The following is a 22,010-nucleotide window of genomic DNA, read 5'->3' as shown; positions in this document are numbered from 1 at the left end:
ACAGTTTAAGATATTTTAGATTTAGTCCGAGAGCTCTCAGTCCATCCATTGAAGCCAGAAAGGTAAGAAAACATCATCAAAGTAGTCCATGTGACATCAGAGGGTCAGTTAGAATTTTTTGAAGCATCGAAAAATACATTTTGGTCCAAAAATAGCAAAAACTATGACTTCATTCATCATTGTCTTTGCTTCCGTGTCTGTGTGAGAGAGTTCAAAACAAAGCAGTTTGTGATATCCGGTTTGCGAACGAATCACTGGATGTAACCGGATCTTTTTGAACCAATTCACCAAATCGAACTGAATCGTTTAAAATGGTTCGCGTCTCCAATACGCATTAATCCACAAATGACTAAGCTGTTAACTTTTTTAATGTGGCTGACACTCCCTCTGAGTTCAAACAAACCAATATCCCGGAGTAATTCATTTACTCAAACTGTACACTGACTGAACTGCTGTGAAGAGAGAACTGAAGATGAACACCAAGCCAAGCAAGAATGTATTTTCGATGCTTCAAAATATTCTAACTGACCCTCTGATGTCACATGGACTACTTTGATGATGTTTTTCTTTCCTTTCTGGACATGGACAGTAGACCGTACACACAGCTTCAATGGAGGGACTGAGAGCTCTCGGACTAAATCTAAAATATCTTAAACTGTGTTCCGAAGATAAACGGAGGTCTTACTGGTTTGGAATGAAATGTGGGTGAGTTATTAATTACATAAATTTTCATTTTTGAGTGAACTAACGCTTTAAGTGATCAGTCTTTAAGAGGACACCAAGAAAGAGTTAATCTCTCATGTTTGAGAAGAGCCCGTTGCCGTTTATCAGCTATTAAATGTGTGGGACACCAACTCCTTGTTTTCTGTCACTTTCATTTCATTGATTTAACGAGTTATCCGAGTCAAAGCGGACAACTTCTTCACTGACTACAGGCTCTATTCCTCCTTTGCGCGCGCGCGCGCATGTGTGTGTGTGTGTGTGTGTGTGAAATGCGGTGCTGAAGTGAAATAGATGGGCAGTTTGATAGCCGAATTATAATAGGCTGCCTAATAAAAATACATTATACATTAATAGTAGAATGAGCCTAATATCATCTTGACTATTGACAGAGACTAGAGGTGTTTTAGGTTTTCTCATAGCCATGCCGATGTTTAGAGGTCAGGGTCAGCCGATGGCCGATATGTGCTGCTGAATTTGTCAATCATTTACATAAGTTTTAGAGCATTTATCAAGCAGAATTTTTCAAGTTTGTTGGAACATAAATGTAAACTTAAATATACATTTAAATACAATAAATACAATTTATAAATAAAAATCAATTAAACTGAAAAATATAAAAAATGAAATGTATAAAAAAAAATAGTAGTGCTGCAAACACTCTAGCAACCAACAACATTTTTGTTTGGTATAAATGACACAGAACATCTAAAGTGCATTCTAATCCGAGGTGCCTGACTTTAAATCGGCGCTGCTAAACATGGATATCGCCCAATGCCGATTTATTAAAAAAATGCAAATATCGGCCCGATATATCGGTCGACCTCTAACAGAGAGGTTTCTTCATAGTTCAGGTTATGGTACTGATTTTGCTATTTTTCTTTTTATAACTCTGAAGCTGCTTTGACACAATCTGCATTGTACAAGTGACATAACTTGACTTGGGAATCTTTAGGCACCTCAAGATTCGATCCAGTTCCAAACAAAAATTTTCCTAATTAATTCTTGAATTCATTTACCAACATTTAACATAAATTAGCTTTTTTTTATTAAATTACTTGTATGATTATAAGTACTCAAAATCACAAATTTAATAATACAATTAAAACAATTGTATGTTAAGAATTATTAAATACAACTTAAACATGTACAGTATAGCAAATGAAGGAGAACAAAAATGCAATACAAGCAACAAACAAAAAGTGCTCTCAGTGTCTGAGAGTGCTTGATGTTTCTCTGTAAAGCCTCCAGACAAAGAGCAGACAGGTCACTGCCTCTTTTTCGGATCATTATTGCTGTTTGACTATTACTGATAGCATCACAGACAGCAGCAGGTCTGACAGGCTTCATTCACACAAATGCACACACATATTTTGACATATCCTATGCTTTGTCCTGTTGTTAAGACAAGAATAATACAATAAAAGAATCACTGAAGAAAGAAATAGCAGTGCATCGATTTTTTTTCCTCCCAGTCCTCCCCATAAGTACCCATAAATACCTCTTTAAAAAAAACAGAGGATACCTGGGGACCAAATTTAGCCGTTTTCCTCTCTGGAAGAGGTGGGGGATTGGAAGCAAAACAAAACACAGCTGTGACTCCAGCATGTGAGCAGTGGCACACCCCTGCGCTTTCCTTCCTCTCTCCAGCTTCACGTCTAACCCTACGGCCCCACCGGCCGCATCACGTTTAACTCCCAATTTCCTCCCAGGCTGAATCCTGAGGGCGGCCAGCTCCCAGTGGTCCACTTTATCCCTGCATCCCCTGGACGCACTCACCCTGACCTTCTACCCCCACCTAAACAAACCCAACGCCCACCCCGGGCCCAACCGCGGCTTCAGAAGTGGGAGCGACCTCTGGGAAACTCTGCTCCACTTTCCCAACACGCACTTCCTTTCACAAGCCCCCGCTCCGCCTGCTCACAGCAGACCTCCTTCTGCATGGGAATCACACTGGGACGCTTCAAGCCACTTGAACCAAGTTTCCATTTTTAACATGCGAGCTAGAGTTTAAAGGAAAATGCAATACATGTATGATTCCGATTCCATCAGGAGGAAACTGTAATATATTCTAGCAATTTAATTTCTTGAGTCTTGCTTTCAAAATCAGAATTTTTTTTTTTCATCTGCTCCTGTAAAGCTAATAAAAACCTTATCCCATATGAGCTACATCTCTTTTAATAGACTCTATGCTTGATTGCTTTTTCATTTAGCCACTGCTTCTTCAGGTGCAATGCAGTGTATCGAAAATGTGAGAAATTTAAGAACAAAATTAAATCTTTGACGAAGAGTCAGAGGACAGAGCAATACTAATACAATCCACCTTCACCAAAAAAAAAAAAAAAAAAACATATTTAAAGCTTCTGGAACTGTTAGGTTTTCTGAAAATGTTAGCTTTAATATGTTTTATATACATATACACACTGCCATTGAAAGGTTTTAGTTGTTTCACGTCAAAACACATACAAGAACATATATGGAAATATGATATGGTAAGCTTGCATAGAGCTAGAGTTTCAAGAGGAAATGCTTATAAAGTATGTTTCCATAGAGTCAATTCCACTGAGCTCGCTCTGGACAGCCTTGAGAGAATTCAAGAGCATTCTTAAAGGAATGAGTCTGTGAAGATTACAGTATTTTGAAAGCCTTTTACCCCCCGGGGTAAGTAAATGACTATGTGCTGCCAACATTTCCTGAAAGGAACCATTTGACTTAAACATCTAACGTGTACTGTAGCGTTTAACTTCCTCTGTAAATTACACAGAGGAACAGATAAGGTGACTCAATTCTTTACATATTTTTAACGTATACATTTCACAGATCTACAATTGTTAAACTTCTAGCTATTAAAATTAAGTTTAATTTTCGAATTGTTACAACATTTGCTTTGTTACGAAGCCGGAACTTCAACTGTTACAATGTTGCTTTCTTGATTTCTTGCATTAACACAGCAACATTTAAAAGCGTATCAAAAAGTGTGTATACAAGTCACATGGAAGTAAAACTGTCCTCTCATTGGTCAGAATCAGTGTTGTGCCTGAACGCGTTCACTGAACGATAGTTTATGAACTCGTTCATATTTTGGACGAACGTGAATTGAATGTGCTGTATTAATGCCTGATGAACGTTACTGTCAACTCGTTCATTCTGGTGTCTGTGAACGGCACGCTCTCTCAGGTTAACTTCGTTCAATAGGGTGCCAGATTTCGATAGAGCCTTCCAGGCGTAAACACGGCTAAAACACACCGTAAACGGGTCTTAATATGTAGCGGAAAAACACCAAATCTGGCAACACCACCAGTGTCGCACTGCCATCCACCGCATGCATGACGCGTCTTCAAAATAAAAATAAAAAAAAAAGCATGGAGGCAACAGCAGCATGTAGCAAGCAGGCGTATGATCATTTAAAATAATTTTATGATGTTTATGACAAGGTCGGTGAGAATGGGAGACAAAGCATTAAAGAAACAATGGGGAAATGCTGTCCCCTCAATGCTAATGTAATCCCTGGTTGGATAAGGATTCAAAATTGGATATGAAGATGAAATCTGACGCATAGCTTCATTGTTAAAACTGATAAAATAATTGCTGTCTCTGATTCTATATTCGGTTGTTAAGTGATGACGTAAGAAGCGCTGCTTCCGGGTCCAAGCCTCAACTCGCTTCACTTGAGAATACTACACCAGCAGCCGTTTATGAGCACTGTTTATTCATATTAATAATTTAAGCTAAACGCTTTCAAACTTACGGTATACACTACAGTCTCCGTGCTCACAGTGTCCCAAACACAAATAATTTTTATATATTTTTTTATATTTATATTTTCATTGTCTGGCTATCTGGGACTTCTGTATGGAGTTAAAGGTTAAGATTATTACTTTTTTGCTAGTATTGTATCACATTGTGAGTTTATATTAGCACCTTTTGTTGTTTTCTCGTGGTAACTGATAGAGCATTTGGACACAGAAGCGCTGCTACGTGACGTCAGACTTAACAAGCGAATGGGCTGTGGTAATAATTTTGAAAAATAATAGCTCACAGCAACATATGGAAAAAAAGAACTATGAACTAGTTCATTTTTGGAACTTAGTGAAATTAGTTCAAAATTTTGTAGTTTGAACTATGAACTGAATAGTTCATTTTAAAATTTGTGAATTGAACTTTGAACTAGTTCATGTAGAAAGTGAACTTTCCCAACACTGGTCAGAATGCACCAGTTAACGTTGTTCATCATAGCGTCATTAATAAAGATGGTTTGACGATGAAGCCTGGTACATTGAGTTGGGATTGCTTTTTGCGGTTTGCGTTTTTTTTTTTCAAAACCGAACTGCTCCAGAGTTGGGTTTTCAATCGGACCAAGACCACCTCATTTCAGGAGATCTCTTGATTGATTTTTTTGTTCCGTTTTGATGCAGATCCAAGCATAACTGTTGTGTTCATATATGCCAAAACAAACCAAACTAAGGGAGCAATTGTGTCAGATTCAGGAACAAGCCCTAAGAGGCACCGTCTCTGAAATCGGAAAACTATGAAGGTAAACTACATTTGACAGTTATTTACTAATCAATAAGAATAAGACAAACATTTCAAAATGCTCAAGGCATTCTTGGCAAAATTGAGGCAAACAATTGGGACTGGAATATTCTGCTGTGCCACAGAAACAGAAAATATGATGCATGAACATTAGATTTGATCTGTGAACAAATGGCACATGTGACACATGGAGTTTCTGATCTCAGTTTGAGCTTTCATAAATTTACGTAGTTCACATCAAGCACGAAGTTTGACCATATTCAATGAGCTCTAGGTACATGTGTGGATCAATTTTTTTATATGAATAAAAGCCTAAATAAATTCTGGAACTGAATTATATTTCATTATTTTTATGAACTTGGAGTGTCAAAGCTTTGATTGACTTTCAACGGAGGGAATGAGAGCTTTCAGGAATGAGTTGCACTCACAATGGCTGAACAATCGCTTTAATTTCCATTTCATATTAAAATTGGAGAATGCACTTGCTCTAAATGTATGGTTTGAGTCTAATGTGAATATTTGGTAATCCTGTTGTAAAACAGAGATAAAGAAATCCTGAACTGAATGTCTGAAGATGACTGTTGCATAACACCAGAGCCCAAAAGGGTTTGATTTAGTAATGGATCTTGGGTAATTTTAGCGGGATTAGTGAGGGATATAATCCATAACAATGACTCATGAATCTGGCACAGAATGGGTTAACCATTGGTAATCGCACTCAAACCACAACACACACATGCTGGAGGATGCTGACGTTGCTCGACAGCTCTGAAGAGTATGGGATCAATTAAAAAAAAAAACACAACAGGCCCTTATGGTCCCAAACTTTTCCTCTCATTCATTCTCTTTTAAGAGCTCATATGGAAACATGGTCACAGTTTGTATTTTCATGCAATCAACCAAAGCTTGCTTTCACCGAATAAGATAATTAGAGGGGGGAAAATACGTTGGATTTTTAAGAAATGGACTCACATCACACACATTAAAAAACACACAGACATGGCCAATTATTTCTCAATCTCTAGCAGCGAAGTTCTAACGTACCTGTAATCCTGACAAGGTTTGGAAATGCTCTGGGGCACATTTCCCAAAAGCGTTGCAAATTCCGCCATTTCTATGAGTTCAATGGAACTAACGACCACATTTAGCTAAATATGCTTTTGGATAATGCACCCCAGGCTGGTTCTGACCACCTTCAACTTACAATTTAACGTCTCCTTTTGCAAAAAATAATGCCTTCTTGCATCTCAGAAATATTTAAATGGAATGTTTTTGCATACAGCCAATGTACAGTACAATGATAAATGTGGTTGTTAAATATAGCCATATTGTAAATATAGTAATCTGAATTGTGACCGACCTTTAATGTCAAAATATGATTGAAAAAAATGTTAGTTGCTGTAACACTTTAGTGTTCACTGGTTGTAGAAGTCTAACAAAATACTTCTAAAACCATTCTAAATTTTTTAAAAGATCTACATAAAAAAAAAAAAAACCTTTAGACAATCTGTCAGCAAATTGAAACAAAATCATTTCAAGAGTGATTCAACTTTGATTCAAGAAATACAGTCTAATTTACAGTTATATTAAAGGATACTACATATATGAAAATTCGGAACACACATTTCATTAAGACTCATTAAACCAATTAATTGGCATACTTGAATACATAAATGAACAATTCTGTGCAGAATTTATTTTTTTAATGTGATTGAAGCGGAGCAGCGGACAGAGATTACAGAACGGCTGGAACGCGGTTCTGACCAATCAGCAAACAGGAATATCCCTCTGCTGACTTCTGATTGGTCAATACAGCGTTCCAACCGTGCCACTTTAGCGCAACTGAAAACACATATAGAGTAAATAAATTAGATCTGTCACAAACATCCTTTAAGATCACGAAAAATAAAAATAAAATATACCAGCACGAACCACAATGTAAAAAGCCTCGTCAAAACCCTAAAATATCACCAGTTTAGAGTTAACAAGACAAATCCTTTCTAAACAAAATGAGCCTACAAGGCTGTTTAGTGGTCACTGCAAATTGATCGATAAAGCACTGTCAGCTAATGGAAATCACTGTCTACGTGCAATCAATAAGTCTCTACACAACAAACAGTATTTTTTTTTTTTTCGAACGAGCCATTTCGCTTTTACCCGTTCACACGAACGGATTCGAATTGATATAACCGGATCGAGGCGTTCATACCTGATTCAGATCCTGGTCCGTCAGCAGATGCAGCTCTCGAGGCTTGAAGCAGTTCTGACATTTGCTTTTGTTGAAAATGTTCGCTTGAAATTTCCTACACGTGTTTTCCTTAGCACTAGACATCTTATTCATATATTTGTGCGCGTATCAAATCCCAGCAACGGAAACAAAACAGAGAGTAATAATCCCGATGCTCTTTCATCCGATTCTTGACACGGTCTTCACGTAAAACATGACCGGTAACAGCAGCTTTTTCTTCCTCGAATCTCCTCTCCAGCAGTCAAACGGGTAGTTTATATAAGCAGATCTCTAGTTAACAGGCCTGCTCAGTGTTTTGAGTTCATGGCCTGGCCTCACAAAGCGACTCTCTAATCTCATTTCTGCGCGAATCAATGCTGGAATTGTGCAAGCGGTAAACAAAGCGATTACTTAACGTCTTCCTCCGGTTAAATGAAGCTGAACTGTCTAGGAAGCGATAGAAGAAGACGAAAGAAAAAAAAAACCTCTGGTGAGGTATCCTGGTTTTCAATCCCAATGGCAAATTCTCTCTACGGCTCGAAGTTTTCACGCAGTTCGCTGCTAGCGTCAGTTAGCTCGCTAATGAAGCCTCTCCCTCAGCTCGTTTAACGGAGCGTTAACGATCCCAATGTTCGGGGAACCTGACGTGGTATCCTCCAACGGTACCGCGCATGTCTTAGCTCGAACCTCACGGATACGTGAGCTGCGATAAAGGCGCAGTTTCGAAGCTTTTCCAGGCTAACGAGGGGCTGTTTTCTCTCCCCTCAGACGCGCTCGAGCTTTCCCAATGGAGGGAGGTCGCGTCGCGAGCTGCTGGAATTTCATTTTCTCTCGCGAGAGTTCAGAGAGCGAGAGCAGGACGGTCCCTGAGCCAATTGATTTCCACCCTGTGGACAATACTGAACAATTCAGTACAAAAGGATGGCATCTGGGTTAAAAAAGAAAAAGAAAAAGAAAGAAATAGTAATGCAGTTGGGAAATTATTTAAATAAACATGTAAACCTTTCTCAATGCTTTCCTGCTACGAGCGAGGTTCATCTTTGCAGTTAACATCATTCGCTTCTATACAATATGTAAATATTTAAGAGAATGTTGCTTAATTTATGGGATATTGCTTCTTTTTATCGTTTATTGACTGAATCAATAAAGTTTCTCTCAATAACTCAAAGGGAATATTAATTTCTTGGTTTTCTTTTTTAATTTAGTTTAATTTAATTTGATCTTTGCTGAATTAAAGTGTTTTGCTTACATATAGCACTTCAGAATCTTTTGAAAATGAAATATATACTTTGGAACTGTTTAATATATTTTGTAATCCAGAAGGTCTTATAAACAGGTGACCCAAAAATGTATCTTGTAACATGTTGAACTGCTTATGTGCACTGTAAAATAAAATAAATAAAATGAATAAAGGCTTTACAAGAAAAACATTTACAAATCTCATGTTTATATTCAATGTGTTGTTTGCTGTTTCTTTGTAGATAACTTTACTTTTAAATTCTGAGTGAAACATTTTTCTGGACTATTTCTTTTTCAGTACAATAGCATAAATAATGTTGTATTTTAACAATATTTTACATATGCACTATCATTAAAATTAATGTTAAAAATCTTAAAAATAAATTAAAATGTAACAATCTATATATAAAAAAGTGCATTTCAATAATATTTCAATAAAATATATTTTTTTAAATCTATCAAAAAATATAAAATGTGTACATTTTAACAATATTTTACATATGCACTGTCAAAAAAATAACATGCAACATGTATAAAAACATATGTAAAATATTGTAAAATGCTACATTTTTATAAAGTACAATCAATAAAATAACAATATAAAAATATATCAGTAAAAATAGTGCAATTTAACAATATTTTACATTTGCACGATCAATAAAAAGCTTTATTTTACAGTGTACACATTACATATTACATCTACCTACTGTATTAATGAGTATGTTATGCATTACCTCATATAACTAACCCTAAACCAAACCCTATAACTAACCCTAACTGGAAAGTATATGTAGTTAATCAATATTACTCAAAACTTGAATGTATAATTTAATTTAACCAAAGACATCTTAAAATATATAGTTTTATACAATGCAATATAGAAAGAAGCTCAAGGTACCCTTGAATGCCTCTCTACATGCCTGAGATTATTCACAACATGCATGAGCCGTCAGTCGCTCAGCCACATGCTATTAAAAGAGCCGTGATCCAGACGAGTAACTCGGCTGTCACTGGCTCTGAATGAACAGAGAGGACGGCAGTCTGCTTTCCTGACCGGACAACAACACGCATTTCCTCCGAAGGCTGGCTTAACTCTTTACTCACACTGTAAGTACACTGAAAATAAAACAGATTATGGTCACCTGCATGTAGGTTAGTGTGTGTGTGTGTGTGTGTGTGTGCTGTCAACTGACACAATATATCAGTGCTGGTCAGGCGTTAATCTATCTGTGACACTGTTACTTGTGTTGGACTTGGAAATGTTTTAATAAAAAGCAACAAAGTGTTTGTTGGTTAAATCATTGAATGCAGTAACATTCCTCTTCATGTATGTCCAAATATGTGCTTCTTCTGTGTCCAGTGGCGAGAGCTTGGCTATTTATAGATCTTGTCCTCAGCCACACTTTTATGGAACTAGTGACACACATGACTCTCTACAGCTGATCAGCATTTGTTAAACAAATAGTTCACACACAAATAAACTTTTACTGATAATGTGCTCACACATAGGCTCTTTCCAAAATGTAGATGAGTTTGTTTCTTCTTCAGGTTTGGAGAAATGTAACATTGCACCCACTTGCTCACCAACAGATTATCTGCAGTGAATGGGTGCCGTCAGAATGAGAGTCCAAACAGCTGATAAAAACATCCCAACTAATCCACATCACTCCAGTCCAACATCTTGTGAAGACAAAAGTTGCATTTGTAAGAAACAAATCCATCAATAAGACTTTTAACTAAAACAAGTCCATAATCCATAATAGTGCTTTCTCCAGTGAAAGTTTTGGCATCCATTTACAAGCCAAAAGCTCTGAACAAATATGTGGCTGGATATTGATGTGAGAGGAACGTCTTGATGGATTTGTTTCTTACAAAAACAATTCATTTGTCTTCTCCAGATGTTAACTGATGGACTGGAGTGGTGTGGATTATTGTGATGTTTTTATCATCTGTTTGGACTCTCATTCTGACGGCACCCATTCACTGCAGAGCATCCTTTGCTGAGTCACTGATGCAGTGCTATATAAATGATGAGAGGATTTTAATTCTGGGTGAACTATTCATTTAAATGTAGTCAAGCCAAAAATATTGACTTCTAAATACAACTATACTGTAGCATCTGTCACAGTGTAACAGGAAGTAATGAAGGATCATTTCTTGTAAGCTCACATGCAAAGGTATTATTTTAGTTATGAAATTAAGTCTATTTTTCTTGGTTTTCAGAAGATGGGTCTCCCATCGGTTATGGTGCTGCCGCTGCTGATCGTGGTCTTCGCTGGAGTTTACTATGTTTACAATGAGGTCATGCGCTTCATGTCCAAGTCCATGGTGCGGAACAAAGTTGTGGTGATCACAGATGCTGTGTCCGGAATGGGAAGCGGTAATGCTGAATTAATGGTCTATGCTGAATTAATGGACTACTTCACCACAAAATTTAAGAAAGCCAGTATAAATTGCCGTCAACTCATTTTTTAGTTCCAATACGACACTCTCAAAAATAAAAGTTCCAAAGGGAAAGTTTTTGCATGATGCCATTGCCATAGAAGAACCAGTTTTGGTTCCCTGAAGAACCTTTCTGTGGTCCATTTTTTTCTTAGTCGAAGAACATTTTAATAATCTTTAAGAACCTTTTGTTCCATGGGTACTGGAGGTTCTTCATGGAACCACATAAATTATTTTATGAGAATATTTTATAATCTGCCAAATCTTTTTTTTTTATTTATTTATTTATTTATTTTTTTACAATAGTTTATTGTCATAATCATGCTGCCATGAGTAATTATTACCAAAAATGTAAATTATGGCTGTAATTCAAAAGACTTTAATAATTAAAAGCACTCGATACTAATATCAAAGATCAGATTTTCTCCATATTTGAATACCTTAAAAATTAAAACTGCTTAAAATATTCTTGTTTTAAACACAAATCTATACAAATAATGTATTTTAAATACTTATGAAAATGATAAAATGATTATTATTATTATGAAAAATTACAAATCTTAAGAAGTGAGATGTGATCTGTTAAACATTATATATAATGTAATAGTTTTTAAAGGAAGCAGTACCCAGGCTTGTTATCAGAGCAGATTGTTTGGAGTGAGTATGTGTACAGTTCATGTGTGACAGGTCTGGGTTTGGTGAAAGGATCTGATCAATGCATCTGTACAGAGGACAAAGAGCAGTCAGTGTGAGTCTGAAAGAAAGCAGAGAGCAGAAAGACTGATAAAACGTGAGCTGTGTGCTTTCAGACTGATGGGATTGTGGGGGTTTCTGTGTTGTGATTGGGTCAGCAGACACTTTTGTCGCCTTTACAGATATTTGTCTCTGAAAGGAGCGAGCAGATAATACCTTTATCATGTTTTGGATTTCATCACACTGTTTGCAGATCCTATTGTACACCGCTAAAATGATTTTTTTAAATCTTTTGTTAGAATTTTGTCTTAAATTCTTTCTTAAATCAAGATACATTTACTAAATAATTCAAATATCATAAGATATTAATCATTGCTTTCTGAAAAATGTATTAAAATAAAGTTAATTCAAGGTTAAAAAAATGAAAGTATTATCTTTTTTTTTGCAAGTATATATCTCTCACATCTACGTTTATATCTTGCAATTCTGAGTTTAATTATCTCAATTCTAATAAGATCATGAAAAAATGTCCGTTTTGAAATAAAAAACGTCACAATACTTTTCAGTTTTTATCCTATGGCAGAAGCAAGCTTTAATTTAACTTTAAATGAAGTTTATTTTTCTGACCTCAGTGGCAGATATTTTTGTGCTTTCTGTAAAAACTGAACAACGTAATAACTGTTTTCATTACACTGTATTAGTGTGTAATTTTGGCCAGACTTGATGTGCACTGCATGAATCCTCCACTGAGAAGGCATTATTTCTCCAGTGTTGTCATCCTCTGATCCCGTCTCTGTCTGTTTGTCAGAATGTGCCAGACTGTTTCATGAAGGCGGTGCGAGGCTGGTTTTGTGCGGGCCGAGCTGGGATAAGCTTGAATCTCTGTATGACTCTCTGTGCAGTGGATCAGACCCCAGTAAAGTGAGTGTTGAAGCACATTATTAGGACAGACACCATCAGTTCACTGTGATCACTCGCTCTCTTCACATTTGCAGTGTTCAGGTCGAGTCTGTGTGTCTCTGTCAGCGTTTCTTCCTCTGTCATGAACAAAGGCAGGATTTCCTCCTGAATGTCCACGGGTCTCTAGTCCTGTTTCAAACAACATGTTGACTTCATTTATTTTGTCTTTATCATACTGCCATGAGAAATGTTGCATTTTTAAATGCCATTAAAAAGCAAAAACCTATTAAATTATGGCTGCAGTGTATAAAGGTAAGTATTTAAAGCACTCGGTACTAATATGATCAAAGAACATTTTATTATGCAACATAACATCATTTCCCCCCAATAAAAATACAGTTAAAACAAAATAAAGTTACTTTAGAGGCAAAACTGCATACAATATATGTTTTAAACTATTTTAGTCTCAACTTTACTTTTAAAGACTTGTATTAATTAAACTAATCTTAAAAAATGTAACTAATCTAAAGAAAGAATGGTATGGTACTGTATAAAAAATATATACTACAACACTCTTTGATGCTTAAAAAATAGTGCACCAAAACTATTGATATTGTATATTTTTTGTATATTGTATAGTATATTGTATAGTTTACCATCTGAATATATTTAAAAAATTTATAATACACACACACACACACACACGCATGCACGCACACACGCATGCACGCACACACACACATTACTGACCTCCACAATAATTCCACAAGTATTTTCAAGCATTGATATGGCATCTGGTTTCCCACTGTCTGCACTTCCTGTTTCAGACTTTCACACCCAAGCTAGTGCTGCTGGACTTCAGCGATATGGAGAACATTTCGGATGTGGTCACAGAGATCGGAGAGTGTTACGGCTGTGTGGATGTGCTGATATGCAACAGCAGCATGAAGGTCAAAGCACCGGTGCAGAATCTCTCTCTGGAGATGGACAAAACCGTCATGGACGTCAACTACTTCGGGCCCATAACGCTGGCCAAAGGTAGACGGCTGCAGAGACACAGCGAGGAACGTGCCGACGGTTTACTGTCAGACAGAATGTTAAAGCGCTGCTTGTTTTTGTTGCAGGCGTTCTTCCGTTAATGATCACGAGACGGATGGGTCAGTTTGTGCTGGTCAACAGCATCCAAGGGAAACTGGCTCTACCATTCCGTACATGCTGTAAGAGTCACTTCATCACTTGCTCACAAGCAGTGAATGGGTGCCGTCAGACTGAGAGTCCAAACAGCTGATTAAAACATCACAATAATCCACAAGTAATCCAGACTGCTCCAGTCCATCAGTTTATGTCGTGTAAAGCAAAAAAGCTCTGTGCTTGTAGGAAAATAGACATTTTTAACTAAAATATGAGTCTATAATAACCCTTCATCCAGTGGAAAGGTCATCTGGTCTGAATCTGCACAGATCAAGCACTGTTTACAGCAAAAACTGAACAAGTATGTGGCTGTATTTTGATGTGAGAGACAAGAGGAGATACACTTTTTTCACTGGAGGAAGCATTGTTATAGATTATGGGTTATATGAATACATCGTATTTTAGCTAGAAGTGTATTGTGCGTTTCTTACAAACACACAGCTTTTGTCTTCTCCAGATGTTAACTGATGGACTGGCGTGCTGTGGATTACTGTGATGTTTTCATCAGCTGTGTGGACTCTCATTCTGACGGCACCCATTCAAATTAAACAAAATATGCAAATAAGATTTTCATTAATTAAATATGCACTACTTTGCATCTGTTGTGTTTTCAGATGCCGCGTCCAAGCATGCAGTCCAGGCGTTCTTTGACTGTCTGAGAGCAGAGGTGGAGGAGTACGGGATCTCCGTCAGCACCATCAGCCACACCTTCATTAACGCTGTAGCAGAGAACGGCGCTCCCTCCCAAACGCCGCCCACCAACCCCCTCTGGGCCTGTGAGTAACCCGACTGCCCCTGAGTCACAGAGGCGCTCAATTATCCACAGTATCAGTGTAGCTGCTTGTTCATTTTGTACAGTAAAAGTGCTGACATACACCCTTAGATACATCTGGTTCCTGAAGTCTGTGCTTCACTAATTGCATCACACACCTTCTGTTTGCAAGACTCTGTCGGTGTCACACCTTTGCTCTGATCCAGAAACCTAGTGAGAAACCTGCCTGTGTAGACAGGACCATAAGACATCATAGGTGCACTATAGTGTTGCCAGATCGGGTAGGGCTTGGTTTTCACACAAGTATGAGTCATACATTTTTATTGAAATAAGCTAATATATTAGATTACATTATATATATATATATATATATATATATATATATATATATATATATATATATATATATATATATATATATATATATATATATTATATATATATATATATATATATATATATATATATATATATATATATACTGTATATTTAAATGAAGAATTTAGCAATTAAATCGAAGAATTGAGCAATTAAAGTAGCACAGAAATTATGTTCAGATGACTTTTCATGTTCAGATATATACATACATACAATATTAACATACAAAAAAATACATAAAATCTTTTTTTTTTATTCATTCATTAATTTTTTTTCAGATGTTTAGGGTTTTGCCTTCTTTTCTACTTTTCTATTTTTTTTTTTTTTTTTACATTTTAGCACATTTTGACCAATCAACAGCCAGGAAAACATTTAAATTAAACTTATCTATCAAAAGGATTTTGAGGATTTTTAATAATACATATATTGGATTCATTTCTCATTAAAACACAGTTCAGTAATTAAAAAGGAGCTGAACTAGGCTTATTATATGATCATAGATTAGAATAGACTCTGTTCTATTAGTATGAAGCACAGACTGGGTGTCTATGTACATCGTTCCAAATCTGTCTCTAATAAGGTCCCTTAGAAGGCAGTTGACTATGTAGGCAATAAATAGCAATGGCTGCTCTTCAGGTTTTGAGTCTTTGAGTCTTGTTCCAGACATCTCTAGTAAGCTGAACACTCACGGCGTGACTCCCAGCAGTCTGGCCCATGAGATCGTGAGGACGGTGAACCGGCAGAATCGAGAGGTGCTCCTCGCCCATCCCGTGCCGTGGGTCGCCCTCTACATCCGCTCGCTGCTGCCCAGCTTCTTCTTCGCTGTGGTGGCCGCCGGCGTGAAGGACGGAGCCATGGACGAGCAGCTGAAATAAAGACAGACGCCAGGCTTTCATCAGCTTTGAACTGCTACAGGATCCAGTGTATTAAACAATATATATCACACTTCCCATGTTTTCTGGAATGGTATGTTTAAATATGCAAATGAGGCATTGCCTAATGAAATATGCACTCATTTGCATTCATTTCCAGAACAGAAATTAGAAATTTGTTGATGCATTATTATTGGTTTTCTCTTTTTATCACTCCATACATACTGTCAACAGACATTTTCACCAATGTTGTTTAAATCAGTGTGAATAATAAATGAACAAGCCCCTCAGTAAAAGCCTATTTTCAGTCTATAGGAATAAAGCTGTAAAGTTTGCTGAATGTAAGAGAAGAAAAGAAAAACAACTCTTTGAAGAATTGAAATATACAGATGCAAATAGATGAAGTGCAATACAATAAACTCTTAAATGTGCATTTATGATGTTTTATTTCCACTAGTCTGAAAGAAGATATTGTATGGAAGCAAAAAAAGTCTAAAAACTTGAAAAGGATTATTCTTCATCCAGTTAACTTAAGTAAAAGATAAATTAAATAGCAGAATTTAAATCTTTTTGTTTTCTGTGTTTTTTTTTCTTCAATGCATCAAGTAGAGATGACATATAAAGTGATGTGACTCACTATTAGTGGCATCTAGTGATGAAGAGCTGCACCTGAAGAGGGCAGTAAACACAAGCCAAACACACACTGATGACTGACACACAGCAGGAAACAATAGAGACAGAACAAACATGTGCTTGATGAAGCTTACTGATATTCACAGAGTCAGCCTTTCATAAAGCATATGAATAATACATTTAACACATTACAGAATTAAACTACTGTAGTGTTCATATGTTAGAGTCACACACGAGAGATATCGTAAACACAAAAACATGTACTTAATGAAGGTTTTTTATTTTGACGTACAGAAAAAACTGTCTTAGAATATAAAATATAAAGAACATTACATTTTTGGTGAAAAAGTCTGGCCAGAAATGTTTTAGGATTCTTTAAATAATTCTCTAATGAAAACAAGAAAACTGGACATTTCGATGTTTTTGGAATATTACAAATAAACATTTAAATAACATTTTGTTTCGGGGGGGGGGGGGGGGGGGAATAAAATGATTAAAACACTGCAAAAAAATTGGTAACTTTTTTTTTCATGTTGACTTCTTGATATTAACAAACCATTTAACTATGGGTTTTGCCTCAATACACTCCTCATTTGCTAGAATATGGTCAGAATATGTACTTTACTGTAATAAACAGCCAACATATTACAGGTTTTTTCTTTGCTTACACACAAAATCTTTACTTGCCACACAAACATTAGACACAAAATCCTACACTAATTCTAAGCCATTGACTCAGTTTTCAATTTCATACAACACTTTTTGCAAAACACAACACACAGTTCTCTGTGTAACACAAAAATCTAACAGGAAGTATCTTGAAATTATTCTTTCAAACTAAACCAGTAAAAATGCTAAACTAATTCATTATTGAATGCAGTGCTTCATTTTGCAAGAAATGTGAGGCATTTTGCATTTTGTGTGTGCAATTCTTGGATTTGTGTGTTAAGTTTTGAAAAAAAGAAAAAGAAAAAAGGTTTTGAGAAGATGTGTAAGCAGTTAAAACACTGTAATAATAGACATGCTAATAAACATCTAGTTAATAGTGAGAACTGTTTCTCCTATACTAAAGTGTTACCGAAAGTTTTGTAACTTATATATGTATGTGTAACTAAATAACACATTTATTTGATTATTCAAATTGCAAGTGGATTTTTTTTCAATATTTATTTCAATTGAACAATTTTTTTAATGCAAATTTTACTTTGTTCCCTAGATGATCTGAAACAAGTAATAACATTGAAACAAATTTCACAAACATCTAGTTAGAAGAACCTCCAATTAAAATATGAATGGACAATGTTAAAAATGTTTTTGTGCTAATGTGTGTGTTTAAATGTTTATTCTAATTTAGAGTCAGAGTCAGAGAGGCTTTATTATCATCTCAGCTTGTACACAGTGAAACCAAACAGCGTTTCTCCTGGACCATGGTGTTACACAAGACAACATTAACTACAAAACTCACATTGTACGGTGCAAAAGACTGGAAAACTGGAAAGAAGAAAGAAAAAGTTGAACATAAAACAAAGTACAGACTACATAAAGTGTGTATGTGCATGCCTGAATGAATCAGTGCAACAGCCTGGGACATTACAATCTACACTCACCTAAAGGATTATTAGGATTAACACCTGTTCAATTTCTCATTAATGCAATTATCTCAACCAATCACAGGGCAGTTGCTTCAATGCATTTAGGGGTGTGGTCCTGATCAAGACAATCTCCTGAACTGCAAACTGAATGTCAGAATGGGAAAGAAAGGTGATTTAAGCAATTTTGAGCGTGCCATGGTTGTTGGTATTTCACAATCTGCTCAGTTGCTGGGATTTTCACGCACAACCATTTCTAGGGTTTACAAAGAATGGTGTGAAAAGGGAAAAACATCCAGTATGCAGCAGTCCTGCGGGTGAAAATGCCTTGTTGATGCTAGAGGTCAGAGGAGAATGGGCCGACTGATTCAAGCTGATAGAAGAGCAACTTTGACTGAAATAACCTCTCATTACAACCGAGGTATGCAGCAAAGCATTTGTGAAGCCACAACACACACAACCTTGAGACGGATGGGCTACAACAGCAGAAGACCCCACCGGGTACCACTCATCTCCACTACAAATAGGAAAAAGAGGCTACAATTTGCACGAGCTCACCAAAATTGGACAGTTGAAGACTGGAAAAATGTTGCCTGGTCTGATGAGTCTCGATTTCTGTTGAGGCATTCAGATGGTAGAGTCAGAATTTGGCGTTAACAGAATGAGAACATGGATCCATAATGTCTTTTTACCACTGTGCTGGCAGGTGGTGGTGGTGTAATAGTGTGGGGGATGTTTTCTTGGCACACTTTAGGCCCCTTAGTGCTAATTGGGCATCATTTAAATGCCACAGCCTACCTGAGCATTGTTTCTGACCATGTCCATCCCTTTATGACCACCATGTACCCATCCTCTGATGCTACTTCCAGCAGGATAATGCAGCATGTCACAAAGCTCGAATCATCTCAGATTGGTTTCTTGAACATGACGATGAGTTCACTGTACTAAAATGACCCCCACAGTCACCAGATCTCAACCCAATAGAGCATCTTTGGGATGTGGTGGAACGGGAGCTTCGTGGATGTGCATCCCACAAATCTCCATCAACTACAGCATGCCATCCTTTCAATATGGGCCAACATCTCTAAAGCATGCTTTCAGCACCTTGTTGAATCAGTGCCATGTAGAATTAAGGCAGGGGTCAAACACAGTATTTGTACGGTGTTCCTAATAATCCTTTAGGTGAGTGTATATATATATATATCCATACATAGAACAGGTGACAATGTCAATGGACAAGCCACAATACTGAGGTAGATTTTATGCAAATGTACGGACGTGCAAAGTATGCGGTTGGGTTCCAAGTGTTTGTGATTCAGGTGTTTATAGTAGTGCTGTATATGTGTGAGTGTAGTTGTCAGGTCAGTTCACATGGAGAAAAAAACTGTCCTGCAATCTGACCGTGATGGTCCGAATGCTTCTACACCTTTCTCTCGGATGGCAGAAGGGTGAAGAGCTGGTGTGTGGGGTGTGTGGGGTCGCCAGTAATCGTGATGGCTTTCCGAATGCAGCGAGTGGTGTAAACGTCTGTGACAGAGGGGAGAGAGACTCCAATGATCTGTTCAGCTGTCCTTACGATGATTATACTTTTTTGTGCACGTATTCAGCAATTCTTCTCTTGCATGGTCTTACAGGCTTTACAGGTCTGGAACGACATGAGGGTGAGCTATTAATGACAGAATTTCATTTCTGGGTGAACTATCCCTTTAGGAGAACCTTGCCTCTTATCTGGAGAAATATTCACTGGAGAAAGAGGCGTGACAACATGCCCCTATAGGCTTTATCCAGCTCCTGCAGTGAGAGAGTGGTCACAAATAATCATGTGTGTGTGTGTGTGTGCACTAGCGCTGTGAGCAGACATTGTTAAAGATGAGTAATCTACAGCTGGGCTCATTCTGAACGGCCCAGGCTGTAATCCTGCAGGAACGCTGAAGGCAAGGATCTGTAGGAGAGGTGAGGAGACGCCTGACAGCACACACGTCACTCACACACACACGGATCCTAATGAATACAGTCTGTTATGTTGTTATGTTAATGCCAGCATGAGAAGGGTCCTTGACTCCGAGTTAAAGTCCAGCTGGCCTCCGCGAGGCTTTATCCGACGGGTCACTCGCCCCACGGGGATCTGACCCTGCTTTCTTCCTGACAGCTGAATGAATCATGCTAATTTACCAACACCGCAAATCTGAGCAACATTCGCCTCAGAAAGTGGCTGAAAAGTGACAAAAATCTATTTGTGGCACTTATCTTGAGCTGCAGTAGTCTGTAAAGCAGTGGTAGTTGTATGAAATTGATGAAAATGATGAAATTATCAAACATCTCTGATGTGTTCAAAGGCATAGGATTCATAAGCATAATCCATGCATTTGAAGCATAATGTTGAATACCAACCGAATGCATTTGTCTCCCCTGTTAAAAAAAAAACAAAAAACAAAAAACTATTCATTAAATTAATGTAGTTTAAAATGAAACCTTATTATAATAGTGGGTTTTATTCAATATTTTATTCAAAAGCATTTTATTGAAAAACATTTTGGAAGCTGTAGCACTTTGCATTTTGTAAAAACATGGAATATTATTATTTTTGGTCTATTATTGTTTAATTAAATTAAACAAATTAAGATTTTATAAAAAAAATGTAATGCATTTGCTTTAAAATGAGTCATAGGATAAAACACCTGGTAAAAACCTTTTAAAAGCCTTTTAAAACAGAAGTAAAATTAAATACAAATAAATTGTATTATATATAATATTTGAAATATATATAATATATATTTCATATAATTTTATAATACAATTTTAGCTATGCATTAAAAAACAAATTTTATTATATATAATTTTTATTAGCATATATACAATTAAAAAAATTATTAGCATATATATATATATATTTATATAAAATCTAAAATTTGAAATTCAAAAAAAAAAAAAAATTAAGTGTTGCTTTTTTGTTGTTGTTGTTGTGGAAATCAACACTATCGAACAGATGCTGATAACTGAGCTTAATTTGTATACTGAACCCAAAATATATATATTTTTTTCAGTTGAAATTTCTGTTCTGTTCTTGGGAAGCCCCGCAGTGGCTTTACATTTTTTTTTATTAAAGAGCCCTACACTGAAAAACATTTTGAGAGCATCATTTTGCATTTTGTTGCAACTCATACCATCAATATTTTTGAGCGATACATGATATAAAGCATTTGACGCACACAACTCAATATAAACAGACAATGGTTTTTCATATTGCGTGTCATTCTGTCCTGGTGATTTGGTAAATGGCCTACTATAAAAACGCTGAGTGGATGGTCGTGAGGTTGAGATGACACGAGGAGGGGGATGCGTTCAGTGTGAAGAAAGGAGCCTCGCTTATTAATATTTAAAGGCTACATTTATTGACAGCGTGTTGATTTACGGGTGACGTGGCAGTGCTCTAATGAATCAAGCGTAGCCTCTGATTGCACACCTGCCCTGATTCTCTCACGAGTGCGGCTGCGGCTGGATGGATGGATGGATGGATGTCCTGGGGTTTTTCATTAATGTGCACACAGGACTGGAGTTCCTCGGCATCGTTCGTCTCTTGCGCGTCTGACTGATGGAAACAAACACATCCCACTGCAGGATGCTTTATCCCAGATTAGACTTTAATCTTGAGGATGGAGTTTGAATTAATCTTTTATTAAACTTTTACTTTAAAGGATACTTGGCTGGATTTACCACGTTTCATTTTTCATTTCCGAGGAAAGTCGCTGCAGTTAGATACTGAGAGACCTTAAGTCAGTCTTTGATTTTATTTAACACAAATGAAAGGCTTTACATGAATC

At 36.8% G+C, this 22,010-nt stretch overlaps 2 protein-coding genes across 9 annotated transcripts in view; one reads left to right on the top strand and one right to left on the bottom strand.

The window, feature by feature from the left end:
- Window positions 1–8,296, bottom strand: part of LOC113112024 (myosin phosphatase Rho interacting protein) — a 51,786-nt gene extending 43,490 nt beyond the window's left edge. For 4 of the 7 annotated variants that reach the window (XM_026277368.1, XM_026277371.1, XM_026277370.1 and 1 more), the window contains exon 1: window positions 7,463–8,296. In XM_026277368.1, the coding sequence (XP_026133153.1) occupies window positions 7,463–7,594 (132 nt within the window). In that variant the 5' untranslated portion in view covers window positions 7,595–8,296. The remainder of the gene's footprint in view (window positions 1–7,462) is intronic. The other 3 variants (XM_026277369.1, XM_026277374.1, XM_026277375.1) reach the window with 2 other exon arrangements.
- Window positions 8,297–9,666: 1,370 nt separating this feature from the next.
- On the top strand, window positions 9,667–16,532 carry dhrs7cb (dehydrogenase/reductase (SDR family) member 7Cb). Of its 2 annotated transcripts, none has more exons than XM_026277366.1 (7): window positions 9,667–9,826; window positions 10,943–11,099; window positions 12,663–12,775; window positions 13,582–13,792; window positions 13,879–13,971; window positions 14,560–14,721; window positions 15,759–16,532. In XM_026277366.1, the coding sequence occupies exons 2-7, from the start codon at window positions 10,946–10,948 to the stop codon at window positions 15,968–15,970; spliced, it is 945 nt and encodes a 314-aa protein (XP_026133151.1). In that variant the 5' UTR covers window positions 9,667–9,826; window positions 10,943–10,945; the 3' UTR covers window positions 15,971–16,532. The 2 variants fall into 2 exon arrangements, with proteins under 2 accessions (XP_026133151.1, XP_026133152.1); XM_026277367.1 differs by having other exon boundaries at window positions 9,676–9,826; window positions 10,946–11,099.
- Window positions 16,533–22,010: the final 5,478 nt, after the last annotated feature.

This window comes from Carassius auratus, chromosome 12 (genome assembly GCF_003368295.1).
Source record: "Carassius auratus strain Wakin chromosome 12, ASM336829v1, whole genome shotgun sequence".
Classification (NCBI taxonomy): domain Eukaryota; kingdom Metazoa; phylum Chordata; class Actinopteri; order Cypriniformes; family Cyprinidae; genus Carassius; species Carassius auratus.
The sequence above is the reverse complement of the archived record's forward strand: the minus strand, read 5'-3'. Positions and strand labels throughout refer to the sequence as shown.

Bases quoted from the DNA above. Each gene is read 5' to 3' on its own strand.
- dhrs7cb (XM_026277366.1), top strand. From the start codon at position 10,946: ATGGGTCTCCCATCGGTTATGGTGCTGCCGCTGCTGATCGTGGTCTTC. The intron at 13,972-14,559 runs GTAAGAGTCACT...TTGTGTTTTCAG, and splicing joins TCTACCATTCCGTACATGCT to ATGCCGCGTCCAAGCATGCA. The intron at 14,722-15,758 runs GTGAGTAACCCG...GTCTTGTTCCAG, and splicing joins CACCAACCCCCTCTGGGCCT to ACATCTCTAGTAAGCTGAAC.